This window comes from Nipponia nippon, unplaced genomic scaffold (assembly GCF_047370975.1).
Source record: "Nipponia nippon isolate SJK-2023a ecotype South Korea unplaced genomic scaffold, ASM4737097v1 scaffold_12, whole genome shotgun sequence".
Classification (NCBI taxonomy): Eukaryota; Metazoa; Chordata; class Aves; order Pelecaniformes; family Threskiornithidae; genus Nipponia; species Nipponia nippon.
Genome location: NW_028262313.1, coordinates 3069107 through 3088597, shown reverse-complemented (window position 1 = coordinate 3088597; position 19491 = coordinate 3069107). Strand labels below are relative to the sequence as shown.

The window sequence follows — 19491 nt, the reverse complement described above, 5'->3', positions numbered from 1 at the left end:
TTGCCTGAAATGTTTGATATTTGGAAAGACAGATTGTTCGTGTTTGTTCCATAAACTATGTGTAAAAAAGCTGTCATAGCGCTAGCTAGTAGTAGTAGTAGTAGTACCAACTGCTACTTCACTCTTGGACTATTACTCAGATTTTAACGGGACTTCACCTTAGCCTTTAGTTTTGGGCATATAACCCTTTCAGCATGCAGCTGGTGGTTGCTTTCAGTAATAATATTTGCATGCAGATTGTTTCTGAAATGATGCCTGCCACCCGTGCATGGTCAGAGACAGGTTGTGTGGGATGGTGCATGGATGAGTTCAGCTTTATCCTTTTTGAGAATTGCTGCCGCTAAATTTCTTAAACTCCTTTTTTTAAAAAAAGTTGGATTTCAGAAATCAGAAGCAACACAAACATTTCCCTACCTGACCCTCCCTGGTAATCCTAAACTGTAGAGGATTTTTCAAACCTGAGCTTGGAGGCAAAGACCTACTGATTTTCTGCGTTCCCTTGTTCCTTTTTGGAGTTGGCCTGTGCATGGAGAACTATCATCACACTGGGGTTTGTTTGTTTTGTATGTAAACAAACAAGCAGTGGTCAGCCTGGCTCCGGAGTTTTGCAAATGAATGAAGTAACCCAGAAATCCCGGCTCTGATTACCTTTGCAGGCGAGAGGCAGGCACTGAGTAATGGGAGCCTGCCCCGTGACAAACGTAGCAGTGGTGCCAACTTTAAAGCAGATTCCACACATGGGAAGTGTCCTTTTACTCGGCATGGCAAGAAGTCCCCAAGTGAAAAGCAAAAAGCCTTTACTTTTCAGTCTGACCACTAAGGGGAGCTATTTATTGACGAAATTGGGTTGTATAATCAAGAGGCTTCATAACACCAAAAAAAAAAAGCAGTATTCGTTGTGTTAGAACCGTGTGCTGTACATATCCTGACTTCACCTTTGCTTTTGTTCTCTAGGGTGAATAACTGCATTGGATTTTCTAACTACAAATTCTTTCTGCTGTTCTTAGCCTATTCTTTGTTGTATTGCTTGTATATTGCTGCAACGGTCTTCAAGTATTTCATTAAGTATTGGACAGTAAGTCATGAAATCTGGTTACTTTTTCATATCCTCTGAGTCTGGTGGGGCTGAGTCACTCTTGTTACGGTTCTGCTTTCAGTCAGTGGAGGGTCTGCATTTCGTCCGTAAGGTATTTTCCTGTGCCCTTTTTGGAGCGTAACTCCCACTGTATGTCTGAGATGCACAAAGCGAGAAGCAAAGAGCCTTCAGGAATTTCAAACTGTAGAGTTAGCTTCTGGCAAAGAAGTGATGTCCTTTTCCTGTTCTTGTGTTTGCATGTACGTACCTCAGAATCTTTGGTATCAAAGTGTAATATCCTGGCATTGATCTGTTCATATTTACTGAACAATATCAAAAACCTTGTTCATTTTCTAATCCCCACATGACTCCTCTCTCAATTTAAAAGTTAACTGAAAGAAACTATGTTTCTTATTCAATTATCAGTTATCGTTCATATGCAAGCAATGCCAACTGACAGCTCCAGGAATAGACTGGCCTTTTGTCTCCATTTTCTTTATGTCCCCTCTGCTGCTAACTCCGTATGACTGTGTTGAAGTAACTTCACTTTGCTGTGCTAATTTATTAAATTTCTGTTGGCTGAATGGCTAATCACCTACATAAAATGCCTCCTGAGCTGCTCATGGGACACCAGCAGGAATTGTCTCGTAGGTTACAAGAGAGGCACAGAGACCAGAGCTCTGTGGCTGCGCATACGGGGCGTGCAACGGCTGAGAAGTCATTGTTGTACTTTGAGGCCCCCACGGCCTGGCTGCGGATGGATGCTCATGAGGATCTCTGGCACTCGGCTCTGCTGCTGCAGAAGGAAATAAGTGTTTCTTCTGCTTGTAGGATCCCGCTTGGCTTTTAAACTCCTCCAAACCACCTGTGCTCAGTTCTAATGCTGCCCGATTGCTGTAGCTACGGAGGCCAGGTTTCCTTGGCACGCCGTATATTGCAAGAGGTGCAGAATTTTCGTATATGGACAGGCAACGCGAACAGTCAGCAGAACATGAGCAGGGCTTCAGGAGCTTGTGCCTGCTTGTTTCCCTGTGGGCACAGGCTGTGCACGTTGCTTGTGCCCAGGTGGGAAGCTATGATTGCACGGGCTCTGTTACAGACAAAAAGGTAGTAGCAAAACCCCACTCTTTCTGCTTTGGTTACGGGAGGGGAAGTGAACCAGATCATTTCTTTGTCTCCTCCTGCTTTTTATAGTAAGGTGTGACTTTTGCATATACAAGTTTGAGAACTCCAGATAGGAGTTGTAGAGGATCTCTTTCTTTTCTCTAGGAACAAAGAATTTCCAGCTTTCATTTGTTCCTATCACTTGTTCTGTGTTGCTTTTCTTTCCAGGGTGAACTGACCAATGGACGTTCCAAATTTCACGTCCTCTTCCTTCTCTTTGTGGCGGTCATGTTCTTCGTAAGCCTTATGTTCCTGTTTGGCTACCATTGCTGGCTCGTTAGTAGAAACAGATCTACTTTAGGTAAGGCTCTTGTGTTTTACTTCTTTAAGTAAGACACACCAAAAGCGCTGTAAGACAAAAAGAAAAAAAAAGGCATTTATGTTCTGCTCCTATACATTCCTGCTGGCTTATGAGGGGAGGAAGATTTACGATCTTGGCACAATGCTGCAGAAATTTGTCACTTCAAATAGGCTGCATTTATTAGCTGGTGTGACAAAAGCTTTGTTAGGGAAACGAGAGCCTTAAAGTGTAAAAGTCCAATTATAAAAATGTTATGCATATGTATAACTACATTTGCTGTGAAATGAGTGCAGCTTTCCAGGAATAATGGTTCTTTATGCTCATGTGCTGGAGCGCATCCTAAAACAGCTTAGTAATGTTGGGAAAAACAGTGTCCGTCTTCATTGACAACGGCAAAGAAGTTACGACTGTAAAACCAATGAAATGAAAATCTGAAACAGTATGATTTTGTCGAGTGATTTCTTTGTCTTTCTTCAGATAAATGTTGTTCAATTTTTAAAGCTTTTTGGATAGTTTTATAACAAAACACACAGTGTCAAGAGTGTGAGCACGTATTCAGATTTTGCACAGTTATTAACTTTGAAACTTTGGCACTGAAGCTCATCTATCCCAAAACATCAGACCTCTGCAGCAGCTTAGAAGGTAGATAAAATTGTTTCTAGTGCACTCTAGGTTCTCCTCCCCTCTTTTTGCTCAATTTTATGTCTCACCATAACAGAGGGTCTATTTGCATATGTTTGTTCCTAATGCTGTTAATTATATCATTAATGAATGAGGCAATTTAAATCTCCAGTGCCACCTCTGAAATACGCACTGAAGACCAGCCTACTTAATTCTGCAGATTTTTTTACTTAGAAATTTCTACCCACTGAATTTCAACAAGTCTCACGCAAAGGTCTCTTAACTCTATTCTCTAGATTAAACAAACCGGTTTTAGTTTGGTTTGACTGTTCCATACGGTTCAGTTGCAAGACCAAATTCCTACCTTCAGTTCAAAAGTCTTTACAGGCTTGCAAAATGAAAAAACTATTCTTTTCAAACTTTATATCTTCGTAATCCTAGTTCATAATCTGTTAAATCATGTTGTCTTTAGATGGCTACAATATGCATAATCCTGTTTCAGAGTATTTGGCATTGATTTTCATTTTTTTCACTCTAATTGCATCTGTGTGTAGAGGCTTTCTCAGCTCCAGTGTTTCAAAATGGCCCAGATAAAAATGGATTCAATCTTGGCTTTGTAAAGAATCTTCAGCAAGTGTTTGGAGAAGAAAAAAAGCTCTGGTTACTACCTATTGCCTCTAGGTAAGTAATAATCAAGCCTGTGCTAAAAGCTGATACAATTAACTGAAGGGACTGACTTATAAATATCTGCTACAGCCTCATGTATTACACCTATTACTGGGTGGCTTGGCTAGCTACTCTCCTGCTTCATTGTAAATGCACCAACAAACATTATCTGTGTTAATCCTGTTCGCCAGAAGTCTGGAAGGGAAAGGTTTTTGAGGGCTGAATGCACTGCACAGGGTGTCTGAACTCTTCCTGGGCTCCTGTGGCACGTGTGTGGATGGGGGTTCGCTTCAAAAATGCCGCTTTCTCCATCTGTCAGACTCCTCTGCCTGAAAGAGAGTTTGTTTCTTAACGTAGGGGAAAATGTTGTTTTGGCCCTGAGTAGACCAGTAGTAAAGTACAGTGGAATTTAATTCCTTTGGTAATTGGGCACAATTTAAAATAACTTCCTGGCACAGCAGTTCACAACGTTTTCAAGTAGCAATGTATAAGTCTCAGGCCCAGTTGCATCCCCCCTGCCATCTGCTTTCCACTCTTAAGTATAGTTAAAGGGAAGAGATCAGCACAGAAAGCCTTACCGTTCCTAGCACTGAAGTGCTAGTCAGCGGCGCGTTACCAGTGTGTATAGTCATCGCAGGGAGAGCGGTCGGGTTATTTTCCTTCCACAAAGATAAATCAGCAGAGGAAAAAGGCACTTCAGCTAGTTTACAGTTCCTCTGTCTCTGCTCCTGGGTGTTACGGGATACAGTGGGGTGCAGACCAAGCTGGAACATCTACTTTTTAACTCTGTGAGTTTACATTACATGAATTTGAACATACTCTCAAGCTCTTGTTTGGGATCCAGATACACGTTTCTATTCGGGCAGTAGTAAAGCAAAAAAAGCTTTTGCAACTTTAGATCTTTGCAGAGTGTGTTTTCTTCCCCCATTTTATGTACAGGTTTAGGTTACAGGAAAGTGCGTCTTTTATTTGCTGTTCAGTAACATCTAACTAAGATTGGGGCCATCTTCTATTGAGTTGTTCAAACACAGAAGGGTAATTTCTGCCCTTAAGAATCTATGGTATAAATTGATAAAATTTATCTGTGGTATAAATAAATAAAAATCTATGGTATAAATAAATCTGTGGTATAAATAATCTATGGTATAAATTGGTCCTTCTACATAAATGTTTTCCTTAGTTCCCCCCTCACTTCTAGCTGTCCATAAGTTAATTTTTTTCTGTTTTTTTTTTTTCTGTATCCAAACGACTTGACCAAGTTAGGCACATTTAAGTTCTGCTAAAATTACTGCGTTCCAGGCTATAGGTTTGAACTTTTATTCTCCAGAGAGCTTGAAGGAATTGAGGACCAAAACTACTCGCCAGTAAAACTTGGTATCTGAGCTGCCAGAAAAAATAATCACAGTATTTTTCAAAACTTAAAAATAATTTTAAGTAAACATCAGAAGTACAGGGAACAGAAAACTTTGTTTGCAGATAAAACGTGCAGAAATCGTCATCCATCAGAGTCACTTGCTGCTTTCTACAGTGTCTTTCTCTGCCTTTTTCCATGCAGCCAGGGCGATGGCCATTTTTTCCCAATGAGAGCTTTCTGTGAAGCTCAGAATCCTCTCCTAGCAAACGAAGAGCAGTGGGAAGATGATGGAATAGATGAAGAGCCTCATGGTAAGGTAACGCTAAAGGAAATCAGTTGTGTCTTGGCCTACACTGACTAATGGATGAATTATAAGAGCTAATCAAATAAAAAAATTGTGTTGGCTAAGTCACTGGGCCGCTCTGACCTGACTAATGAACACAGACTAAAAATAAGCCCTACTTTTTGGAGTCAGATCTTTTTTTTTTTTTTTTTTTTTTAAGTAGCTTTCTACTTGCAAGTAAATGAACAGAGAGGTGGTTACAAGTTGCAGAGAGAAATTGAGATTTCCGCAGACTGAGTGTATTTATATGTAAATGTTGCTGCATGCAGCACAGTTATTGGAGACATGAAGTCGTGCCTGTAAAAATGAAAAGACTGGGTTGTTTTTTTTTAAAGTGCATTTATGCTCTGAGAGTTTGTGAAAACATGCATGCAGACACCTGAATGCAGTGATACTTTCAGGAAGCTACTTTACACTTTCTTTATTCTGCTTAATTACAAGAGTAAAGAAGTTCATTTGGTTTTGATGCTTGCCTAGCCAGGCACTAATCTCCATGGAAGAAACGTACGTGCTGAGAGCAATTCTAGGTGAAGTGGCGTGTTTGTACAATAGATTTGATCAGTTCCTGAAACGTAAGCATGCCTTTTATACTATGGGTGTCCTATTAGAAAAGAGACTTTATATGTAAATCCATTCTTTGATTTTTGTTAGATGGATCCAAAATTAGTTTAATCATTCTTTACTGTTACATTTCTCTGTTTGAACTTGATTTTTTCCTTGCATATTTACCTCCAAGCTTTGCTCTTGGGGAGTACAGTATGTATCCAAATATCAGGGTTCATGTCAGAGACCCCAGTTACCATGTCCGAGGGTTCGGAAGTCCTGTCAGTCAGTTAAGCATGGGCTCATATTTTCTCCTGTGGAGCAAGGATTCCATCCACAGGTTCCCTTTAAAAGAAATACGATATTCTCATTCTTCTTTTCCCTTTAAGGAATGGTAAAAGTGTTAGGTAATTCTCCGATTACTATAATTAGTGGATCAAGCAAGTATACTTGGAAAACCAAATACCACTGCCTTATTGTTCAGAGACGTGATTTCCATAGTTGCACTCTTTATTGCCTCAGAATAGTTTTCAGATACTTGGCTGATAATGTTCCCTTTCAGGGTATGCATTTTAGTCATAGGTGCACCATGTATGTTTGGAAACCTGTGAGGAAGACTGTAGTCTTAGTTAAAGGGGGAAACTTTTCATGTCAACGTTTCTATACGTGTACAACGTACTGTGCAATGAGCTCTTGAATCCTAACAGCCCAGTATTTGCTGTTCAGTCTCTGGTTAGGTCTTACCTGCAGCTGTGTGTTCAAGTTATTCCACTGGAAAATAAACAGTCTGTGTTTTTTCCAAGGCACACTTCACATGCTGCTGGGAAAACATAGTATCCAGGATTTTGTCAGTAGGGCTGAAGAGGCTCATTTCAGCTTTTGTTCAGATTAACTGCTTTAATTAGTTCGTGTTTGTGTGTTAGAAAACTACCTGCTCTTCCTGTTTTGTTCTGTACATTTTGGCAGTTATAAGGTAACACAAATTGGCTTTAAAAATAACCAAATACGGCATCTCTGTTTATTTCTTATGATGCTTAAAATGACTCCTTTAGAAATCAGTTGGAACTTCTTCCAACTTTTACAAAGTATGAATTCCCTGAATAAAAAATTAATTCTTAAGTATGAAAACATTTGACCGTGAGATGATTTTTGGCCAGATCAGACCCCAGAATCTGAATCTGTAGCTTATATGAAGTCCCACAATTTATAGTGCTTATAAAATAAAGGACATTTACAGGCAGTTAAACTAGGTGATTGTTGGAGGTCCCTGCCAGCTGAAATATTCTGTTCTATTCTATTAGTCTTTCTCAGTGAAAAAAATAGTTTGCAACCTTATTCCAAGAAGCTGTAGAACTGTAATATTGGTAAAATTAGAACGTCTTACTGTAATATAAAAGCCAAACTGAGCCTGTACAAAGTTATAGACCAAAGTGAAAAAACAGGCTGAACACACGTTGTGAGTAGGCGGCTAGCTGTTAGTATGCAGCTCTTGCTCCACGATTGGAGAAGTGTTAGTTGTTCTGCAGTGGCTGTGAGGTAAAGGTGAGAACTGCAAATAAAAGAATGCCCTAGATAAGGAGATTGTGTCCTTTTTATGTCTACAAATCCGTGACGTGGAACTGGACTTCAGCTGCTAGAGCAAATGTTGGGGGAAATCCACTTCCCTTTATTTTTCTTACAAACAGGCAAATCCTCCTCTCAGCTCTCAGTCTGAATGTCGGAATTTTGCAAGATGAAATCCCACATGGAGACTGGGGGGAGCGCATGTGGTTGGGAGGGGAGGAAGCTGACACCCTTCCCTGGATGCTTCTGCGGCCGGCGCTGCAGGACTGAGGGCAGCTGACGCTTGTAGTGCAGCTTTCAGCCCTGCCGCCGATCCAGTTTCGCGAGCAGAGCGATGCACGGAGCTTGCATCAAAAAGCTCCACAACAGGCAGGGTTGCCTGAATCTTGCACTCTACAAGTTCTGTGGCTCCGCATGACCACCAGGTAGGGTCACGATTGATTCAGGAATCATAGAATCATTCAGACTGGAAAAGACCTTTAAGATGATCGAGTCCAACCGTATAACACGTAAAATATTTTTGAGTAAGTAGTTTTGTGATACAGCAAAAATCCATCTTGTGGAGCATTTTTCTCTAAGCTCTTGACTGTACCATTCTGCTAGCACAAATAACAAATGCCTCTCTGTCATTTTTGATTAACACGAAAGATGCTGGGGGAGAGGGAGTTGTATAAGAAAAGGTACCAGGTTGGTCCTTTTTTCTATTACCTGGACGTTCAGCAAAGCAGGAGTTGAGGAAACACGAAAGTTCAGATTTTTCAGTCCTGCAGCCTGAGGAGATGGCACTGCCAGCTGCACCAAGATCCGAATAACAACTGTCCTTTTGTATTTAAGTGGGGTCTCTCACCTCCTGGAGTTGCACCTGTAATTGCTCGTGCACTTGGGTTATGCAGCAGGGGTAATGAGGGGTCTCCTCGTGCAGAAGGGAGAGAAACACCACAGAAATAACGCAAAAAGGAGGAGCTTGATGAAACGTTTCTTTGTGTAACGTTATTGTGCCTAACTGCATTATTGCAGTCTTTTGCTTCCACCCTGATTATTCCGTATCTGCAGAAAGCAGGGCATTTTTAAGCCCCCACAATTGCAAAATCAGCTCACACGTGGATACTGGGGGAGATGAGCATTACGGGGACTGGGAGATTCATGAGGCCAACAAAGCCAACTGAAAGCAAGGAGAGGAGGCAGCTTTGTCTAGGTCCCAGGAGTGTGCAGGCCATCTTCTCAGTCACCTTATCCACAGGGTTGTCCTTTTTTCTGTGATATGGATGTTTAAATGTGCCCTTCCTGGTTGGATTTTTTTTTTTTCCTTAATCCTGGCCTTGCTAAGGCTTTTGTTGTTTCATGTAGGGAGATAAATATTGTGGGGAGCCTGTAGTTTCATTTCTTAGCCAGAGACTGAAAACACTTGCTTCCAAATGGTAATTTGGATTTTTTTTCAGATTTATTAATGCTCATCCCTTATTCATAGGCATCTGTTTAATCTGTCTAGCCAGAGAGCTACCCCGAATCACATGCTGGCAGCTTATAAGGTTATCCGTTTTTTCAAAGGACTCACGTAGGATGTATTTGCCATGCTGGTCGTGGGTGTGTCGGTACTGTGAATGCTTCCACTCTTTGTCTTGTGGAGCCTGGGACAGGACAGCCATTTCTCTACATTTATAGCAACATCAATCTTAGATTGATTTATTAGTTTAAACATGTGTTTCATTTAAAGCTGTACAAAAGGCTTCAGTATGAATCAAATCTTTCCCAGATTGTTCTCATCTTCAAAAATTTGTCATCTGTACTAAGTAACATCTTTCCAGCAGAAACCAGTGTATCCTGAGTAATAGGTGGAATTCGCTATCTCTGTTGGTGTGATGAAGCTTCAGGTGTCGGAAGGCATGCGATTTGAATTTAAATTCAAATCGGTAGGAGTCTAATTAAAGGAGCTTCCTGTCCTGAGATACCAGCTAATTTGGCATAGCAGTCCTTCGAGTAGAGAAGTCATCTGTTGCGACTGAAGGGATTGAATTTCTATCCGTTGAGACATTTAAAAAGCTGCTTCGATGTCAGAAGTGAGCAGAGATTGCTCAGACAGTACAACGGCGTCTTGGCCACTTCAGTAAACTGAGACAAAAGGCTAGGTTTGCATCTCTGGATTTTAGGCACGATGTAAATGGTTAAATTGTGTCTGACAGAAAAAGATTAAGTTAAAGCAGTGCGAAACCCTGCATCGACGACTGCCTTATAATCAGTTTTGAAACAACGGAGGGATACCTGTGTAGGAATCTTCATCAGTTCGACTAAACTAATTGGTAAATATATTTAGTAAAACCAACATGGTTTGTATGTGGATCAGACCTGCAGCTGCTAAATCAATTAGATGAAAAAAGATATTCCATAACAAGCTGGTAGTGAAATTTCAGTGAGACTAATGTCCCAGAGCCGGCAGGTCTAATATATCCTTTTATCAGTTCCCTTTGACATTCAGATCGTATGCTGTCCTAAAGCTATGCGGAATAAAGGGCTGTTCTCTGGAACTTCCCATCTGAATAAATGGATTAGATTTTGCATGGTAAAATAGATGTCTATGCTAATAAACAGGAAAATAACCTCATAATGGAAATAGCACTGATTCTTTTTATGCATAAGAAGGAAACAAGAACCCTAGGCAAATTTATTTATTGTGTATGTATCTGAGCAGTAAGGGGCAAGTGTTTGCTTTTTGTTTTTCTTTCTTTACCTTCACAAAGAAAATTCATTTGGAGAAAATTAAGGAAAGGTCTGTGGCAAATTGATTTCTGACGCTGCTTGATGCCGTTTGTGCATTTTGACCATCATGTCTTACAGCGAACTCTGGATTTTAAAACTGAACAGTGGGAGATCAGTATGTCTACAGAGCAATATAGTTTTGAAATCCTGTTTTTGGCAGGCGTGGGAACAACTCTAGAAGTATGAATTTAGGAATTAGATCTTATTCCTATAGCTGCCACAGATTTATTTTTTTTTAATAGGACAGTGTTTCACTTAACAATGTTTTGCAGGTGGGGAGAAATACAGCATGATAACCTTCCCGTCTCTCAGGCAGGTTATGAAGATAGATTTATGCATATAAATTGTTTTGAGTTTCTTCGGTATTAGTTACTGTAATAATACAGTTCTACAGTAGAGCAGAAGTGTTGTTGCCTACGATCAGCAGGATGCTGTTTCCATTGAATATGAGGTATGAGCTGCTTTCAGGCCAGTTGTCATTTTAAACAGTTTCCGCGTAGTTGTAGACTGCTGTTAGATTGACCTCAAGCTTCCTCTTCACCAGGTGAAACAAGCCCAACTGCCTCAACCTCTCTACATAGGTTTAAAGTAGAAATTTCTGTGCTGCATATATAGGGCTTAAGTCTGACCTCCACAGCTTTCCGTTTCCCAAGATTTGGGCTGAAACTGTGTGTCTTCATAGAAAAATGACGTTTTTATTTTGCAAGTGAAAATGTTTAGGAATAAACTTACCACGAGTGCAGGAAATGTATTACCGTGTATTTCTACCATGGCTGTATTAACCCAACGGTATTCAGAGAACGCGATTCCCTGGTTCGTTAAGCTTTGGCACCCTGGCTCCCGTCTGACAGAAGGGTTTTAGGAGACTGCGTTGGAGGCACAAATGATGTTTTACTCTTCCTTGCTTTCTCACCACTGTTTTTCTTTTTTGTAAGGCATTAGCAAATGAAGTGCTCTAAGCTTAGAGTTTTCAGACTCCAACTTACACAATGGAAGCAAACCAGTATAATTTTCTAAGCAGAAAGGCCCGTAATGGTCCATTAAAATTGAAAGATCTTTATTTGTCTTTCTGGCTTTAAAGCTGGTGACATAGTTGTAAAATTGATAAAGCTAATAATAGAGTAATCTCAGTTTAAAAAGCTGCTGTTCAGTTAGCTCTGACAAGTCGTTGGTTGTTTATTTTTATTTGGAATGCTTCTTAAAACCACACTCCCACACTTAGTGAAAAATATATTCTCAGTGAGAAAAACAGATTTACTGACCTCTAACTACTTTGTTTTTCATTCTATAGATGCCGGTGAAGCTTCATCCCTTGCCATAGAAAGGGAGACATAGCAGTTTGAAAATGCAGCAGTGTAAAGCTTGCTCAGAAAGGTCAGTATTTCTTTCTTCATTACCTTCGAAACAGCCGCTTTGCAGGGAAGTTGGTGGGTAATGTTAGAGGGTTTTGACTTTACCAGCAGCACACCCCACGGTGCTCGGGCAGAGTCATCCTCGTGCTGAAGGCTGCGGGGTGCAGGCCTTCACGCTGGCTTTGGAGTGGTGCAGCTGTGATAGCGGCACGCCATCGGGGGCAGAGACCCTCTCACCAGAGTATTGTGTTGGTGCGTCTGTGCAGGGTAGTATTTCACCAGTGTTTCTCCATCTTGTCCAGAAATATATTAAGAGAACCTGAAAGAAAACAGTGGCTACCCCGTGGCCCTGGGCTGGATGTTGGCACAGTTAACACAGGAGCCGAAAGCACGGTTTGTGGGGGAGGATCCAAACCCCGCAGCTCCTCTGCTAAACGTGGCAGGAACGACTCTTGCCACTAACTTGTACAATTACAAGACTGGAAGTCTGTTCAGTGATTCATGAAAGGTCTGGGAAGGTGCAGATACAGTCTTGAAAGAAACTGAAGTTGAGAACAGCCAAGTTGCAGTTAGGAATAAATGGAAGTAACTTGTAAATGCCCATGTCAGCCTTTACTTGCTTATCTAGTTTTTTTTCACCCTGGAGAAACTCGGGTACAACAACAGGTCATACGTTTTGGGGGAGGTGGAATAGTCAGATAGAATTTGCCCCTCTCTTTTTGGCGGGTGTCGAATAACTGTATTGTGCGGCAAAGCACTGTAACCTACTGCCCAGGTCTGCACACGAATAGGGCAACTCGAGATTTTTATAAATGGGCTTCTTGCATACGGTAGATGCGATGCCATTTTCTCCCTCTGAGAAGAAAAACCCCAAAATCTTTTTTCTACTTAGGGAGATAGTCAGTGAGGATTGCTTACTGCCATTCTACTGAGGGAGTGAAAAAGCAGCATTTTCCCTGTCGTTCTACATGGCTTTAAAACGATGCTCAAAGTCAAGATTAGACAGCCATCTGTGGCTCATCAGATCAGTGCTTATTGTTGCACATTTTTCTTTATTTAAATTTCAGCTTCCCTCTCAGGAGTCAACATCCCTTCTCTTGGCATGGACTTCAGTTTTGAGGGGCAGAAAACAAGTGGATCTTCAAGATGAGAAAACATCATGAAGTATCGTCTGATTGAAATCTGCATTCTAGAGTGCTTCTCCAGAAATCCTGCTACCCAGATGTTTCAAGGCTTTATAAGTTTAAGTTACGGAGTGAACAGAACAGTTTTATAGAATGATTCTGGCCAATCTTCTTTGGCCTGCTCTCTTTATTTTATAAATAATATATATTTTTTATTCAAATAGGTAAAAAGTATTGATGCAAGGGCATTTCCAAAGGCCTTTTCATTTTGCAAACATCAGGGACTCGAGTTCTTGAAATTCTTCCAAGCCATAATATGCTTAGGGGTGGTATTTATTTTGAGACTGATTCTCCAACCTTCTCTGACAAGTGGCATTTTCTACCGTTTTTAAAGTTCTGTCTGAGTGAGTTCAACTCAGTGAGAGACAGACCCACTTAAATTTGGCACTAAATTGATAGTTGGATGTAAGTGTGTCGAAAGAAAAAGTGCTGAACATGCATATATACATGTGCAGCTGTGGGTGAAAATAAAATACTCGCATTGCCAGTATCAAGATTCAAGGATATTGTGGCCATAGATTTTTTTTAACGCTTTTTTAGGAGGGTATAATTGTCTTAGAGTTTGAGTTATAGTGCCCTTTAAGCCCAGTCCTACTTGCAGGCACCTAAAATGCAAAAGAGAACTTGAGACAGTGCAGTTTGCATTAATTCCTAGGGCTAAAAGATCAACTCATTCCTGCATCAGTGTTTGATGGAAATGTGTGTGTTTATGGAGTCAGAAAGGAAGATGTAAATTCAAAACATGAGTTGGAGACGTGCACTGAAAAGTTTAGCTCCAACTCTGTGTGTTTGGAGTTTACGTGCCACAAAGGTGGTTTTAGTCCCGTAATGCTGAAGAGAGAATTGATGTCTTGAATTTTTTCAAACTTCTTCCTAAGTAAACTCATTGACTGGTGGTTTAACGGTTTTTCAGCCCTAAGAGGTGATCACATTTTTTCTTCATTTTGCTCCATTTGCAGTCAAAGGAATGTATCGCCAGTTTGATTCTGTGGAATGGAACTGCGAATTTGCTGGCAGGATTATATGCATTTTTCTAGACCTGAGTCTTTTTTTATCTGCATGATTCAGACCTGGCAATTCCATTACTCATGTTTGAATTAGGTGCATGCTTAAAGTATTAGTATACTGCGTCTAAGGTCATTCATTACCATTTCCTATCTCGTTTTTGTGTTTGTTTATCAGCTCATTTGTGTTGACAGTGACTACGAAGCAGTTGTGCATGTCATATTACCTGATAAGTATCTCTTTGGTGACAAAGGCCTTGCCTACATACTAAATCCCTTTTTTCCGCTGTTTACTCTGCCACTGCTACCAGTGGAAATGTGTTTGTGAGGCAGAAGAGGGTCTTGCAGAGATTCTCTTTCCATAAGAGTAGACGTTTGACTACCTGGTATAAAACTCTGCCCTGCGGACAGATGTCGTGTACATCAGCCTCTGTAGTCTGGTGTAGAGCAGGCAGAGACCTCTGTAGAATGGCTTGTTGCTGAAGTGTAGTTGTTAGGAGTCAGGATGGGCTCTCCCAGGCTTAGTGCAGGTTACTCTCTCTTCTCCTGAGAGCCACCGCTCTCTGAACACTCTGCATGTTCTGCTTCAGCCACTTCAGCCACGTCTGTTGGGTGGTTCTGTCCTCAAAGGGCTGTCGAGTGCTGAAACGATTTTTCCTGTCAATCTAAACTTGCATTTCCAATGTAAATCTCATGGTGGACTTGAAGCTGTGTTTGATGAAAGGTGGCAGTAGAATTAATCACCTCATTTCCGGCAAAATGTGTTCTGGAGGGGGATCTTGAGAGGAGGATGGCAGCTGCACACAACGGGAAATGTGTAGGAACTCAGCACCAGCAGAGGTGCTATTTGTGCCTTTTAAAACTCTGAATTCCTTGTATAGACGGCCAGGGAGATGATTTGGTGACCTTCTGTTCCACTCCGTCAGCCGAAGCGCATTCTGAAGATGGGAGTATCCGAGCTGTGTCTGAAGCCGTGGGGCTCTACGGGCGTTTTCTGAGCAGGTTCTTGTGCCCGTTCTGGCTTCGGCCCTGTTCACAGCCGGGCCCTTCCTCCAGCGCCGCTTCTCTGCCGAGCAGCAGCAGCAGCAGCAGAGCTCCCTGCAGGATCTGCAGGCAGTGCCCCTGCCTGCTGTCTGCCTGCAGCGCCGTGCGTTAGGTAGCGCATAAAATCGATTTTTGTCCTCTTCTTCTTATTAAAACAGATGTCTTTATGGTAACGCAGCTCTCCAGCTCAGATTTACAAACAGCTTTAAAGGTTTCCAAGTAACTCGCTCTTATTCAGTAACTTCTCTTGTCGTGAGTTATGGCCGATTTTTCCCTTTCCTTAAAAGCAGCTCAGCCTCACTTGGTTATAACAAACTCCTGGCCAGGTAGAAGCAATAAATCGTTTGATAGCTTCAGAACCGCTTCGGGTCAGCATTCACACGTCAGATTTTTGGAAGCCTCAGAATGAGACATGAAGCAAACACAAAAGTTGTGTGAAAATGAGGCAGAACAAGATGTGGAGAGCACGCGTGCCTGAGTGACCGAACAAGCTCCACGTTGGTCTCTCCTGCTTACTTAAAGGAGAGATCCTTCTGCTGCGCCTGGCATTTGTGCTGTTTGTGCTGCCTTCCAGAGCCGCGGAATCGCCGGGCGGGTTCCTCTGCATCCCGGGGTGAAAGCTGAGGGCAGAAAGCTGCAGTGAGAGGTGGGTGTCCAGGAATACAGCGACAGCGTGGCGTTGGCCGAAGACATTACGCATCTGTGTTCTCCCAGGCAGCACGGAGATGAGCAGTCAGATCCCTGTGGGGAAACTTGGTGTTTCTTGAAATACCGATGCTGAGATCCTTTTGCTCGGTGCGGTATTGCAGCTGATGCCGCAAACATAATTGCAGATGGCCTACTAAGGAGAACACGGTTTTTCCAATTAGTATTTTTGGCCTTTGAAAAGGCTGCTAACTAGAGATCTGGGCAGCGTAAAAGCAGTAATTTGACTGCGCCCCCTGCTACCTGTGCTTTTAAAGCTGGGCTGCTATTTACTTTTTAAATTGACTTTTTTGTCCTTTGCTTCTGAAAGAAAGTTGCACACAAAGAATGTGATAAATGCAGGATGCGTAAAGTTCTGTCGAATGTGCTGCGTGAATGCACTGGAAGACAGAAATTCCTCAGGCTGTCTGTAGTCACTGCTGCAGGTAACAGAAGAGAGAAGGTACTCGGCCAAGCACGTGGTAGTTTTTTTAACGCGCAAATAAAGGGGTACACCCACTACAGCATCTCCTTTGTTTTCCACCCCCCAACCCTCACCCGGATGCTGATTGAAGTTGTGCGACTGTAGCGCTTGTTAAGCGGTCGAACTGCAGCCTGGTGCAGTGTGGAAGCAGCAAGGCAACTGTCTTGACCCCACGCAAGGGGCCGTTTTCTCTGGCTTAGCATCAGATCTACGCTAGAGAATAAAGCAGAAAAGAAGTGGTTTTCAGCTCGGGGTCAGAAGCAGCCGTTGTCCGTAGTGGATCTCATACTGCCCATAGAGCTCGAGGTGTAGAAGCACCTGTATTTAGAGAACAATTTTGTTGGCTTAGCTTAATGTAGCCAAGGGAGGTGGATCCGACGAGACTGTGGAAGCTGGAATAGGACTGCCGGACGCCGGCTGTAATTCTGCCAGCAGTCATCGGGTAGCAATGTGTATGGCTTGCGTGACAGCCAGCGTTGCAGGTGTCACCAGCAGCATCTCTGAAAGGGCTGAACACAGCCATGGTTTTGTTAGCTTAAATCGGGGCACAGAAGTGTGAGAGTTCAACCCAGGTGCAGCATCTTCTACCTTCCCTTTGGCCCGTTGGTTGGTTGTACGTCAGCACGTCACCAACGCGTTTCACGCCCTTCATGTGAGCGGGGACTTTCTCGGCTACGAGCGACTTCTCCAAGTGGATGTCATTGTGTGGGAGAACGAACGCTCCTGCTGGAGCTGCTCGCTTTCATCCCCCTCCTCCTGGACTGATGCCCCAAAATACCTGACCGCTAACCACCGCCGCCTCACCTCTCCCCCTTCTCTCCCATTTCCGTTCAGGTACACTGTACTCTTTAAAAAAGAAAAAATAGACGAAACATCATATGGATGTTTCTATGGATTGTATTGTGGTAAGTCCTCTCCTTGGCCAGCGAGTCCTGTCCGACGAGCTCGGACTCCGTAAGCCTCACTGCACCGCAGTTTTGTTTTGTCTCTTGCTGAGTTGGTACGGCGGGTTGTTGGAGCAGCGTAAGACGGTATTCCTTTAGCGGGGAGCAGCACTGTGTGTCTGCAGCAGGCTGCACCCAGTGCCTGCGGTGTGCTGGCGCTGAAGGAACCGGGAAGCTTCCGAAGAGCGCTCTGGCACCGAGTGTTTGCTTCCTGGCTCAAACCAGAAATGGGGTTCAGCAAAGTCTGTGCTAGCTGTAGCTTTTTAGTTCTCTCTGCTGGCGTGGACTGAAAGCACAGCTTCGTATTAGTTACCGAACCTGATGCATAAAGTCTGTAACGTAATATGAATGTAAAGTGTCAGGGAAAAAAAAAAAAGACTTTACCTCAGATATAAAGAATGATGTGCAAAGATGTATTCAGGGACCTGCCGCCTCCCGCGTGGTCGTTAGGCCGCAGGACAGACAGACTGACTGCGTAGCTGGCTCGTTCAGGACAGCGGTGAATGAGCAGGCTGAGGAGGTACTGCTGACCCTCGTCGTTAAGCCAGAGTTAATTAACTCGAAGGGTCACGTTTTCATTTCAGTGACTCCTGTGGTACAAATTTTCGAAGTTGATCCATAGTACTTGAAAATACCTTGCTTTTAGTGCCGTTTTTCCAATCCTGTCAGCTGCTGTTTTGTTCCAGAACACTCGCAAAAATAAACTTGGTCTGAAACCGTCAGTTAAAGCATTTACACGGTAGAGTGGCTTTTCTGGTTACAAGTAATGGTCTGTCAGCCAGCTTGGCAGCGACGAGCGTGGCACGGTCCCGGCATTGCCACGTCCTCGTCCGGCTTAACGCTTTAGTTCCTTTGCTGGTAATGAACGTGGAGATCGCACCCGCTGTCACGCAGTTTTATTCCTGTTGTCCTTATTCCGTCTCCCTTTGCGAGTCTTTCCTCGTCCTCCTGAATATATAGTTAAAATATTATCAGCTTTCCTCTGCTTGTGCCAGTTTTTTGGTTACTATGAAGGTGAGCAGGTGTCATTTGAAGCAGTCGTGCCAGGTATTTGATTTGTAATGAACCTTCATGTTTGTCATTCTCATCGCTCAGGCTCAGCTTGCTTTGCTTTTGCTTTTGCTTTTGCAGTGGGACCCAACTTCCCTGCGTTGCTTTTCTCTCTTCCCTGAAAATCTTTTTTCTTCATTTTCTAGCTTCAGTTTGGAATGTAAACCTTGTGAAATAAAGTGTAAGTTTACATTTCCAACGTGAGCCTGTAAGTTGGTTATGCTTTCATGCTGCTCAAGGTATTTTTTTTTTTCTGTATGAGGTTTTAAGATTTACAGCAGCATTTGTAAAACGTGAGTGGATAACAGCTACTGTTAAAAGAAAAAGTAGAAGAGTTATGTTAGGGAGGAAAAAAAAAACAACCCAAAAAACCCAACCAAAGGGATCTTTGCTTCTTATTCCAGTTCCGCTTAAAAAGAAATGCTGCTTGCATCAAATGCCGGTATCAAACAGCTCAGAGAGCACACGGGTATTTTATGAGGCCTTGTTTTAGAAGGCGTTCCTGCTGGTTCGGTACTTTATTAGACTTGAACTTTTCTGGAGCTAAACCTTGGGCTAAATCCCCCGCAAAGCCTGTAAACAAAATCGTCCTCCCTATCCCCTTTCTAAAGCGGGGAAGGTGCGTGCGGCACCTCCTCGGATCAGCACTTCCCTTTGGAAGAGAAAGGAAAATCCAGTGGATTCTTGGAAGCGTTGCTGTGTTCCCCCCGCCCCGGATGTTTTCTGGAGGATCCAGGAGCCTCTAGGATGTGTGGGAGAGAGAAATGCCTCGCATCAGCGCCTGGCATCCTGACGGTGCGATGGCCCTCGGCCTCCCCCGAGGAGGAATACGGGGTTTATGGCCACGAGCTTGCGCGAGGAGGGAGGCGGGAGGTGGTGTGCTGGTCTGAGCCCGCTCCGCGCGCGGGCGTCCCGCGTCTGCAGCCGTGACGTTAGCGCGTGGCTGCCTGCCCAGCTCCCCGACGGTCCGAGCAGGAGCTGTCCCGCAGTCATTCCAGATTGCTGGAGCAGGGAACTCCTACCGGCTCCCCTTTTGCTAGTGACGTAGGAAATAGAAAAGGTCGTGTTATTTTGTAAATTATTCTATCTGTCAGTCAGCTGTTTTTCATCGGAAGGTGACTCATTGTTTGTTGTGAAAATGGGTCCCTCAAAAATAAAACTGAATTAAGTCTCAGGATGAGATAATCGCGGCGCCATCCGTGTGCTGGAATTCAGCGTTAGGGTTTTTTTACCTTGCTTCGAGGTGAAGCGAGTGCCGTCACTCGCTGGTGCTTTGCCAAGGCAGGGAGGCGCGGGGGGAGTGGACGCCGCCCGCCAGAGCTGTTCTGGGGGCAGGAGGCCCCGCGGGGGACCCGACCCGC

General features: G+C 43.2%; 1 protein-coding gene across 4 annotated transcripts in view; it reads left to right on the top strand.

The window, feature by feature from the left end:
* Positions 1-19491, top strand: part of ZDHHC15 (zDHHC palmitoyltransferase 15) — a 30897-nt gene that overhangs the window by 9912 nt on the left and 1494 nt on the right. Inside the window, exons 7-12 of one of the 4 annotated variants that reach the window (XR_015702522.1) lie at positions 955-1075; positions 2408-2540; positions 3716-3842; positions 5383-5497; positions 11676-11758; positions 12804-14334. Coding sequence is in view for 2 of the 4 variants with exons in the window: in XM_087748392.1 (XP_087604518.1) it covers positions 955-1075; positions 2408-2540; positions 3716-3842; positions 5383-5492; positions 11676-11719 (535 nt within the window). In the remaining 2 variants the exon portion in view is untranslated. Of the gene's footprint in view, positions 1-954; positions 1076-2407; positions 2541-3715; positions 3843-5382; positions 5498-11675; positions 11759-12803; positions 14335-19491 lie in introns of those variants that run through there. The other 3 variants (XM_087748392.1, XR_015702523.1, XM_087748393.1) reach the window with 3 other exon arrangements.